Source organism: Lasioglossum baleicum, chromosome 14 (genome assembly GCF_051020765.1).
Source record: "Lasioglossum baleicum chromosome 14, iyLasBale1, whole genome shotgun sequence".
In the NCBI taxonomy this organism is placed as follows: Eukaryota; Metazoa; Arthropoda; class Insecta; order Hymenoptera; family Halictidae; genus Lasioglossum; species Lasioglossum baleicum.
In genome coordinates, this window is record NC_134942.1 from 7,443,996 (window position 1) to 7,453,549 (window position 9,554).

General features: G+C 43.3%; 4 protein-coding genes across 6 annotated transcripts; 3 read left to right on the plus strand and 1 right to left on the minus strand.

Moving 5' to 3' along the window:
- Positions 1-288: 288 nt before the first annotated feature.
- On the plus strand, positions 289-3,923 carry Tsf2 (transferrin 2). Its single transcript, XM_076437655.1, has 8 exons — positions 289-456; positions 540-952; positions 1,027-1,144; positions 1,218-1,831; positions 1,992-2,156; positions 2,240-2,328; positions 2,391-2,731; positions 2,886-3,923. The coding sequence occupies exons 1-8, from the start codon at positions 390-392 to the stop codon at positions 3,524-3,526; spliced, it is 2,448 nt and encodes an 815-aa protein (XP_076293770.1). The 5' UTR covers positions 289-389; the 3' UTR covers positions 3,527-3,923.
- A 28-nt stretch (positions 3,924-3,951) lies between these two features.
- Positions 3,952-4,851, minus strand: LOC143215517 (uncharacterized). 2 transcript variants are annotated; one of them, XM_076437679.1, is made up of 5 exons: positions 4,760-4,851; positions 4,537-4,681; positions 4,374-4,481; positions 4,162-4,312; positions 3,952-4,079 (listed from the first exon to the last, which is right to left on the minus strand). In XM_076437679.1, the coding sequence occupies exons 1-5, from the start codon at positions 4,822-4,824 to the stop codon at positions 4,033-4,035; spliced, it is 516 nt and encodes a 171-aa protein (XP_076293794.1). In that variant the 5' UTR covers positions 4,825-4,851; the 3' UTR covers positions 3,952-4,032. The 2 variants fall into 2 exon arrangements, with proteins under 2 accessions (XP_076293794.1, XP_076293793.1); XM_076437678.1 differs by having other exon boundaries at positions 4,051-4,312.
- Positions 4,102-6,184, plus strand: LOC143215519 (uncharacterized). The gene is made up of 3 exons (XM_076437682.1): positions 4,102-5,271; positions 5,706-5,835; positions 5,894-6,184. Exons 1-3 carry the CDS (start codon positions 5,173-5,175, stop codon positions 6,148-6,150), a joined length of 486 nt encoding a protein of 161 aa, XP_076293797.1. The 5' UTR covers positions 4,102-5,172; the 3' UTR covers positions 6,151-6,184.
- Positions 6,185-6,333: 149 nt separating this feature from the next.
- On the plus strand, positions 6,334-9,551 carry LOC143215508 (uncharacterized). Of its 2 annotated transcripts, XM_076437660.1 has the most exons (7): positions 6,334-6,774; positions 6,834-6,954; positions 7,013-7,483; positions 7,912-8,254; positions 8,416-8,627; positions 8,920-8,983; positions 9,068-9,551. In XM_076437660.1, the coding sequence occupies exons 1-7, from the start codon at positions 6,617-6,619 to the stop codon at positions 9,247-9,249; spliced, it is 1,551 nt and encodes a 516-aa protein (XP_076293775.1). In that variant the 5' UTR covers positions 6,334-6,616; the 3' UTR covers positions 9,250-9,551. The 2 variants fall into 2 exon arrangements, with proteins under 2 accessions (XP_076293775.1, XP_076293774.1); XM_076437659.1 differs by having other exon boundaries at positions 6,336-6,774; positions 8,920-9,551.
- Positions 9,552-9,554: the final 3 nt, after the last annotated feature.

Consider the following 9,554-nt stretch of genomic DNA (forward strand, 5'->3'; position numbering starts at 1 on the left):
AGAATGTGTGAATGCATGTATGGATAGGTAGAGAGTATAGGTATATGTATGAAGAATGAATATATGCCTAATTAAATATGTATATGTATACATATATGTATGTACGTATATTTTCAATAAAGATATGTATGTACCAGTATTTTCAATAAAGAAGAAGAAGACTGCAGGTTCTGGTCCAGGCTAAAGATAATGTAGGTTCTGATCTTTGCTAAAAATTAGATAGGGAGCAGCACTGCAACGGGACCACCGAAACCCCGGGCGTGAGCAGTGTGATGACACGAAACTTCACATGGTGATTGGTCTACTCCCATAACACGTCCGTGGTAGCGTCATAGCACTGGGTGTTGCCTCTCGTTTTAATTAATATTAGCGTTAATAAAGTGTTAAAAATGCTGTCCAGAGTCGGTGATCGAACATTCTTAACCGTTTTTAGTTTGTTTTGGCTGCTCGTGCACGGTATATAATCTAATCAACTGTTTCTAAACAAATACTTTACCAGAATTACTCCATTACATTTTGCCTACAACATTTATCCACAGGTCAGAATCTCAACAACACTGTTACATGGTGCACAATATCTGAAGCCGAGCAAGACAAGTGCAATGCATTTTCGAGAGCGATCGACAGAGATATTTCATACTTCGATCGCAACTACATTTCGCTGCAATGTAAACAAGCAGGGAGTAAAGAAGAGTGTGTGGCTATGCTAGACCACGAGAACGCTCAGATAACTACTCTGGATGCTGGAGAGATTTTTATAGCTGGAAGATACCACAGTTTAATACCTATTATGCAGGAAATATACGGATCTGGACTAAACTATCAATATGCAGTTGCAGTAATTAAAAAAGGTTCTTTACAGGATGTACAGAGTTTAAACCATCTGAGGGGCAAGAAAGCCTGCTTCGCGGGCCTTGGAATGCTTGCTGGTTGGGTCATCCCCATTCACATAGTAAGTACAATTGTTTCCTACACGCCCCAATTATTCTATCTTAATAATTCTAACAATAATGGTTCTTTTATTAGCTTATGAAACATGGTGGACTGGAAATTATTGACTGCAATAATCACGTGAAATCAGCTATCACATACTTTGGTCCTAGTTGCGCAGTGAACTCGTTGATAGATAAATACAATCCTTTGGGTGAGTTCGTGGATATTCAATTAAGCAAAGAGTCTTCTTTCCACACACCTGTAATCATTAAATAAAATTCCAGGTGATAATTCCGATCAATTATGCAAGCTGTGCATTGGCAAGATACCTGGGGACAGATGTACAAGTGCAGATCCTTACGCAGGATACGATGGAGCTTTCAAGTGTTTGATAGAAACAGGAGAGATTGCTTTCTTAGTGCATTCGACCGTGGACGAAATGATTTTTGACTATAAGGATCTGGTGAAGAGAGATCAGTTTGAACTGCTTTGTACGGATGGCACTCGGAGGAGCATTGACGAATACAAACTCTGTAACTGGGGGACGGTACCATCGCGCGCGATAGTTATTTCATCCGCCACGAAAATCGAGACTCGTCGGCTGTATCAACGGTTCTTGGAAAAAGCGGTTCGGATATTGCACAAAGGCAACTACACGAATTCGACCGATTTTTACGACAGCCGTTTCGAGAACAGGCCCGGCTACAATAACAGAAGTGGATACGGCAACCCCAACGAGTACAGCACCGACAACTTCGATAATCGCAACGACTACGATAAGGGCTACAACGGTAACGGCTGGGACAGGCCCGAATCGACGAATATACAACCAATAGAGACGTTCAACATGTTCGAGTCGGCGCCGAGATACGGAATGCATCACAACTTAATGTTTTCGGTAATTATTGCGTTTGCAATTTAACACTAGGTTTAGGGAATGCGTTCTAATATTTTTAATTTACAATATTGAGAATCGGCTTAGATCGCAGGATTTACTGTATTAAGAAAACGTCGTGTACCCTGTTAAACTCCAATGAAATTGAATTCCGCAATTCAAGGATTCGGCACGAGACTTCGTTCAATTGCCGGAGAAAGATCAAACCTACGGTGGGTATTTGGGCAGATCGTTGGACCCCATACTGGAAGTTCGTCGCTGCCCCGTGAATAGAATGACTTTGTGCGTTACATCCGATCCGGAAATGGAGAAGTGTGTGAAAATGAAGGTAAACGCAATTTCAGAAAAAGAAACGTGCTTCCGTCGTCGCGATCTGTACTCTAACATCACTAATTGTATGTCTCATTACAGATCGCGTTGAAGGCGCAGTTGCTGAAGCCCGAGTTGAATTGCTACAAGGGTCACAGTCAAATCCATTGCATGCAGGCTATTCAAAGCGGGTGAGTACTATAGAAGCAACGAGCACTTTCTCCGAAACGACGTTTCATTTAATACATTATAGGAATGCGGACGTGACGGTGTTAGACACCAGCGACGTGTACACCGCTGGACTTCGCTTCGAACTGATCCCGTTCATCTCCGAAATGTATAACCTACCTACACCGGAGTACTACGTGGTTGCGGTGGCTAAGGAGGAGGACGATAACACGGATTTGACCTACTTGAAGAACAAATACACTTGCCACACCGGGATCAACACTGCAGCCGGCTGGGTTTACCCTCTTGCGTATCTTATCTCGAATACTTGGATCCGGGGTTACGGATGCGACTCGGTACGCGCTGCAGCCGAATACTTCAGCAAATCTTGCGTACCTGGTGCACTCAGTACCGAGTACAACACAGGTAACGAGCCTTAGACTGTATAGAAACTATTCGTCTACCTTGATCCTTCCTGAACTAGTCAGAAATGTCTCAAAGAACGTAGCCGTGCAAATCCTTTTAGTCCTCTGTCTTTTTTAAAAAATTGCGCGCCTGATCTCGCATGCGCTTGTTACAGGAGTGCCTTACGACAACATGTGCGATCTGTGTCACGGAGCGAGCTTCCGCTATTGTCGCAGAGACGCGTCTGAAGATTATTTTGGATACACTGGTGCCTTCAGATGTCTGGTAGAAGGCGGCGGGGACGTGGCCTTCGTGAAACACACGACGGTCGCCGAGAATACCGACGGCAAACGGAAAGAAACGTGGGCTCGCAACACATTCCTGAAGGATTTCGAGCTTCTCTGTCCCGACGGCACTCGACGACCGACCACCGATTACGTGCACTGCAACCTTGGAAAGGTCGCGTCAAACGCGATCGTCACCCGCGGAGGATATTACGGATACAACGAGACGCAGATAAACGCTTATATAAACCTGTTCATTTATGCCCAGCAATTCTACGGGAGGAAAGAGCAAGACGAGTTCAGCTTCAGTATGTTCTTCAGCGAACCTCCTTACAGCGATCTGATCTTCCAGGACGCCACACAACAGCTGACGGTGGTGCCACGCGAAAAAAGAGAGTTCAGCGCGTACCTGGGTGGCGATTTCATGCGCGCAAGAAGAATTGTCGACTGCAACGCCGGTGCGTCCGCTATAGAGCAATCGATATTGGCCACGATAGCTATGGTTCTACTCACCTACGTGTTCAGTAGATAGAATCTCATTAATCTCTCGATAGAACGAGTCTCCATTCTACATGTACAATAGAATCGAATGAAGCAAACGGATAGAATGTCGAGAAGCTCGTAGTATGTTACATAAAGAGATATACTTGTATGTCGCCGCGTTTTTAATTTATAGCTTCACGAGACGATTATAGATTTTCTATATTTTATGTACACAAATACCTTGTGTGTTAGATGACTGAATGCGTTGAATATTATTTTAACACGACTAGGAGTATAGGCGAACGCAGCAGAGATATCATTGTTATCGATTCGAACACTGCAGAATCGAAACCGATCCGTCCATATATCGAGGTTTTACCATTATTGTAAGATTTTTAACGTATGTATAGTTTTACGCGTACCTTATGCCGTCCACTGACATTTTTGTACATTTCGAATTAAAATAAATTTATATCTTCGTAAACATATGCGTTTCACTGTTTTTTTTTAAATTTACAGTTTTTTGGGGATACAGGTAACTTCATTAGACGATCCTTACTGTATTTTCCCAGAGTTCGTGAGTTCCTTGATCTTTTTGGCTACTGTTAAAGAAGAACAGAACGGAGGTTTAAAACATTATTAAGAATACTAACACTGACGAGAAGAATATTATAACGCTCGAACCTATAGAAATTAATCGCCGCTGTAACTTTTTTGATAGCATGATCTTCGAAAGCTTCTTTGACTTTTTATCACCTTTTAACGATTTACGAGACTGTTTCTCATTTATCGTGGACAATTCTGAGTAGCGAACTTTTTTCGTGGTGTGGGATACCTTAAGAAAAATTCATCAATTTAATATTTTCACTTTTTAGAGGTGTTAGAGGTTGAATTACACTGGGAGAATGCTTTCGTGGATCCGAACGATTTTGCGATTTAGGTTGCGCAAGTACGTCGATGCGTCTCAGCTTCTTCGACACTCTGTGCGCCTTTCTACGACGATCCTGAAACATCTTCTATTACTACGGACATTATTACTACAAAATAACCACAAATCACCTTTTTCTGTCTTTTGCTATCCATTTTTAGCGTTGGATCGTCCACGCTTTTCGCGGAATCCATGGTATCCGCTTTCCTAGGAGAACACCAACAATTTTTTCTCCTCGGCGCCGCGTGATGTCTTCGAAAAACTGTAGCTCGACGTCTGCAGCATGAAACGATTAATCTGATAAGCAAGAAACGTCCAGAGAACGCGGAACAGAATAGTTACTCTGATCTGTACATCGCGATGCTGAGATCTTTCGCATCTTTTTTAGGATTCGCCAAATTCTTTACGGATTCGTACATGCTTAACGCGTACTACTCACATTCTCCTTTGATGCAGTGTGTTCTTTAGAACTTGGAATTTCTCAGTGTTGTCCCTTCGGTCGGATCATCGTTTCTAATTATTCGACTCTCGAGAAAGAATTGAAGTCAGCAAGCGTCTCGCTTCACGACGCTCCTCCATCGCCCCGTTGTCACTCAACAACATTTACCATCCACCAAGATCCTTTAAATTATCCGCACCAATCCGTACTCCCCCGATTTCACAAATAATCCCGCCAAGCCTAAGTCTGTACTATTTACAAAAATTAATACCATCCATCTCCGCTTTCGTTCAACTCATCCAGATCCATTAAACCACTCCTTAACGATATGAACACGGATGTCGTTCATGATAAATCGTCGAGGTATGAGAAACTAGCGAAGCCGAAGAAGAGGGTCGACAGGAACGTCAACCAGAATCCGTACCACGTAGGTTCCATAAAGAAACTTGCTCTTTGAGATGTCTTAGAAACTTGCAGATGCATAGCAAATTATCCTAAAGGGGTATAGCCGGATAAGAGGGTGAATTAGATGATGGGTCATTCAATAGAGCGTCAAAAAAAAAACATAGTGTGCAAAATTTCAACCCTGTATCTCGATCAGGAGGGTAGTTCTGGGGTAAAATCAGAAAATCAGTTTTTCGCCTATTGTGTCTAGTGAATGATGTTTAGAAATTCTGAGAAAAATCTGACACATGTCGAGCACTCAAATACATACTTTGCAGTTCGTTTCAGATTTTTAAAAAACCATCATATTAACCAGATTTTCCGATTTTACCCTATAACTACCCTCCTGGTCGAGATACAGGGTTGAAATTTTGCACAGTATGCTTTTTCTTGACGCCCTACCGAATGGCCTTTCAGATAAAAGCAGGAGCTCTGTCCTACCAGATCACCGACAGTCTGAACAGGCTAGCGAATCCGAAACGAAGAACGGAAGCACACGAGCCGGTAGATTCACGTTTACCGTTCAAAACCGCCCCGGTAGCCGCAGGTATTGATTTTAACATATTGTTCATTTGAGCATCAAGACTAATCTTTTGCTTCCTTAGTGAGATACGGAACCCACAGACTGATAAACAGCGACGAGCAATCGAAGGACGCGCAAGAGACCAAGAAGAAGAAGTTTCTCATAGACACCTACGCCAGGATCGTCGCAGCCAGGAACAAACGCACTTCGAAACGCTTGCAGGACCTCGCCAAGCCGAAAAATTATTCCGCTAGAGCAGAACCTGGCGAAGAGTTCGACGACTACCTGCAGAACATGAACAAGTGCAACGTGAAAACTGTTCCTCGCCGTGCGAGATGATTCAAACAATGTAACTGAAGCGATGGAAATATAAAAGCACAAATTACAAAATTTCAGTCTGTTTCACTTCTTAATAATTAGCATTCACGTCGAACAATTCTGTTCGGACTCGAGTCGAGTATTTTAAAATATTAAAAAAAAAAATGGATAAACAAACGAACGTTGGTTGTTCTTCGATCATGTCTCCTCTCGATGTCTGTTAGAAAGCAACCTCTGCGAAGAGGACGTTGCTGGAAACGATAAAAATGGAACGATATCGTTTAAAATGAACCATTCTCTACATCTCAATCACAAAATGCCGTCATCAACAGCTCCCCACGGAATTTCTGCTGCCATTGAAACCATACAACCTACACAACTGTCAAACAAATCGAAAGACACCAAACAACAAGGATCAGGATACTCCGATCACTGATTGAGAGTTCATTATCGTTCAGTTAGAGATTTGCTTGTGAAATTTTGAAATATGCCTTCGAGAGCGAAGAAACCTACACCACCAGCGAAGGATACATCTCCTACAAGGGGTGGTGGTAGGTCAAAGTCTCCTCCTGCGAAGGAACCACCGGCTAAACGAAGGAGATCACCTCCTAGGAGGCGAGGACAGAAGGCCAAGGGCAAGATAAGGTAACCGTGAATGTGGAAAATCATTTTTCTGAATTTTTATCATTTTCTGAATTTATAAGGCAAGGGAAGTACACGCTGAAGCTGAAGGGATGGCTGAAGACACCGCAAGACTGGGCGCGATTCAACGCCTGGGCCAAGGTGAACGCTTTGCCGAGGAAGTACCCAGAACCTGAACCAATAGTGAGCACTCGATACAAATGGTAGTCAACTCAAGTTCTAAAAACTCGATACTCTTCAGGAACGACCATCGAAGCCCTTGTCCAAGCTGAAGAAGAGGCTTAAGATCATCGCAATGCCAAAGCCAGCTCCTGACCCTAGCATCCACTGTCGTCTGGACTGGAGCGTTCCCAGATCTGCGTTGAATGTCGTTGCCTCGAAACGTGTGATGCTTCTTGCTCTTCCTCGTGTCAAACTGTGCGACTATGGTCGCGTTTTTTACAAAATTTCTCCGGGAGCGTTGACGTATGAAGCGTCGGGGAGAATTCTCGAGTTGAGCAAGCCTCGCGACTGCATTCGAGAGAAACGTAAATTAGAGGAGGGTGTGGCCGATGATCTGAATGAGAAAGAATCTCGAGGAATTGATGAGGATAGACTGAACGAGCTGGCAGAGTGCAAGAAGCTTCTCAAGAATCCTGGTGTGCTGACTCCTGAGGAGATCGCTATGATATTCACGCCCTTGGGAGTTAACAGGAGAGCACTGGTGTACAAGGTCAGTTTCAGCGATCTGTTGTAATGGTAATTTGCGGTTATAAATACATGTTATAATTATATATATAAAGAAATATAGTGGAAAATGTTTTCCTTACTTAATGCCTGTCCACGCAAATACAGAATCAGAACACATTGCCTAAGGGCTACTTCAAGGACAAAGGTCCTTTCACGGCTACTGGAAACGACAACTGAAACATTGTACGATAATAATGTAGGGAACCTTGATTTTCTCATTAATTAATCATCTGCGTGTTTTGCTAAAAGTGTCCGAGTGTCTCGCACACTATGAGTCATGCGTCAACGCCAGTCTCTACCGCGTATAGACTATAGACTACTTAAATGTGTAATCAGATCACACGTTGCTCAACTGCGATGCGCTTTAACGTTTCCATACGTTGTTTGCAATGGGATTTCTTTCGTCTACAGATCACACCGTGGATGAAGTACATAGCTCTGCCGAAGTACGCGATGATAAAATTCAGAAAGGACGAGGCAGCTAAGGGTATGAAGAAGGAGATCGTCGAGAAGAAGGAGCAGAGGGGTAAAGAAGCTTTGGCTGAGCAGCAGAAGAAAACGGGTACGAAAAGAAAGCACGATGAGACAGAGGAAAAAGATGGCGGGGAAGGCGATGCTGAGAACGAAGCTGAGGAAAAGGAGAGGGAGGAGAAAATTAAGAAGAGGAAGCTGGAGCAAAATGCGTGGAGGTTCTCGCCATACCCTTGCAAGGAAGACGCATTTATTACGAAGAAATCTGCTTTGATGGGAACAGGTGTGGAGCGCATAGACGTATAATTTTAAAGATAAATCGAAAGTGTTCTCCTCATGCGATTCCCTGTAATACTTTGTATGTTGTCACGCATACGGACACGTGGGTGGACACGCTGCATTGAAGCAATTAGTGGCTTGATAAGCAACGTTATCTCGTTGCAGTGCCACCGGGCGTTGAGAAATTAGCCAAGCCAATAGACCGCAAAAGCAAGGCTTGCAAGTCGGACCCGTTCACCGTCAAAAAGGCAGCGTTGTCGGCGTCGGCTTCGGAGCGAGTATCATCGCTGGCGGAACCCCGCAAACCTTTGGATCCTGTCGAGAAAAAGCCACCGCGCGAGAAGGACGAATATGGAAGACCGATTATCCCGATGCCTGTAGGATGTATCATTTTTGTTGAGAGTATATCTGTGGTGGTCGAACAAAAAACATTTCATTCAACCTCATCATTGGGCTTAACCCTTTGCACACGATGCTAGTTTAACTCGAAAATTAAACACTTCATCGATATTCGATACGAAATTGGTATAATACCTCGTACAATACCTCGACACATTTAATAATGTAAACAATATCTTGAATAATGGTTTTGAGCTACATTCCTTTGGTCGTCCACCACAGGCATAATTTTTGATGATAGAATTAAATGCATGGTAATGATGTCTTCAGCCGTATGGGAAAGTCTTGCCGAAAACAAAGCCCTATAAGATGGGCAAGTGTCCGTCGGACGAAGGTAAGAAAAAGAAAAAAGTTCGAAAGCAGCGGCCGATCGATCCGATCGCTTACGAAGCGAGTTACGATCCATGTATCGATCCAGAGTTAGCAAAGAAACAGAAGAGGGAGAGGAAACGGGCGGAGAAAATGGGGAAGTTGAAGCCGAAGAAAGAGAGGAAGCAGAAGAAAAAAGAAGAAGAAGACGAGTCAGAGGAGAAACAGGAGGAGAAACAGGAAGAGAAACAGGAGGAGGAAGAGGAAAAAGGAGAAGAAGAAGAAGAATAGCTTGAAATGTCTCTATCGAATACAAATAAATACAAAAAATATCGTATCCATTAATTATGATTCATCCACGACAATTTAGATAAGCTTGCAGACAATCCGAGAAAGTGGGACATTTCGCTGCTTGCATAATTCGATTACGTTTGCTCGGATTCAGTCAACAACGCGATTAATGCCCCCCATAAAAACGCGATTACGCTCGCGATCTTTGCCACTGGCAACTATAATACTAATCTTGTCATATAATGAGCAAACGTTCATGAATAATGAGGTAAATAGTTTACCGGGAAAACTCCGCAACGCGATAG

What these genes read in the sequence shown, in the direction of transcription:
- LOC143215519 (XM_076437682.1), top strand. Translation starts at nt 5,173, where the DNA reads ATGAACACGGATGTCGTTCATGATAAATCGTCGAGGTATGAGAAACTA. An exon ending in TCAACCAGAATCCGTACCAC is followed by an intron (nt 5,272 to 5,705) that starts GTAGGTTCCATA and finishes ATGGCCTTTCAG; the next exon opens with ATAAAAGCAGGAGCTCTGTC. An exon ending in AACCGCCCCGGTAGCCGCAG is followed by an intron (nt 5,836 to 5,893) that starts GTATTGATTTTA and finishes TTGCTTCCTTAG; the next exon opens with TGAGATACGGAACCCACAGA.
- LOC143215508 (XM_076437659.1), top strand. Translation starts at nt 6,617, where the DNA reads ATGCCTTCGAGAGCGAAGAAACCTACACCACCAGCGAAGGATACATCT. An exon ending in GGAGAGCACTGGTGTACAAG is followed by an intron (nt 7,484 to 7,911) that starts GTCAGTTTCAGC and finishes TTTCGTCTACAG; the next exon opens with ATCACACCGTGGATGAAGTA. An exon ending in GACCGATTATCCCGATGCCT is followed by an intron (nt 8,628 to 8,919) that starts GTAGGATGTATC and finishes TGATGTCTTCAG; the next exon opens with CCGTATGGGAAAGTCTTGCC.
- LOC143215517 (XM_076437678.1), bottom strand. Translation starts at nt 4,824, where the DNA reads ATGTACGAATCCGTAAAGAATTTGGCGAATCCTAAAAAAGATGCGAAA. An exon ending in ATAGCAAAAGACAGAAAAAG is followed by an intron (nt 4,482 to 4,536) that starts GTGATTTGTGGT and finishes AAGATGTTTCAG; the next exon opens with GATCGTCGTAGAAAGGCGCA. An exon ending in CACGAAAGCATTCTCCCAGT is followed by an intron (nt 4,313 to 4,373) that starts GTAATTCAACCT and finishes ATTTTTCTTAAG; the next exon opens with GTATCCCACACCACGAAAAA.
- Tsf2 (XM_076437655.1), top strand. Translation starts at nt 390, where the DNA reads ATGCTGTCCAGAGTCGGTGATCGAACATTCTTAACCGTTTTTAGTTTG. An exon ending in AGATAAATACAATCCTTTGG is followed by an intron (nt 1,145 to 1,217) that starts GTGAGTTCGTGG and finishes ATAAAATTCCAG; the next exon opens with GTGATAATTCCGATCAATTA. An exon ending in AGAAGTGTGTGAAAATGAAG is followed by an intron (nt 2,157 to 2,239) that starts GTAAACGCAATT and finishes GTCTCATTACAG; the next exon opens with ATCGCGTTGAAGGCGCAGTT.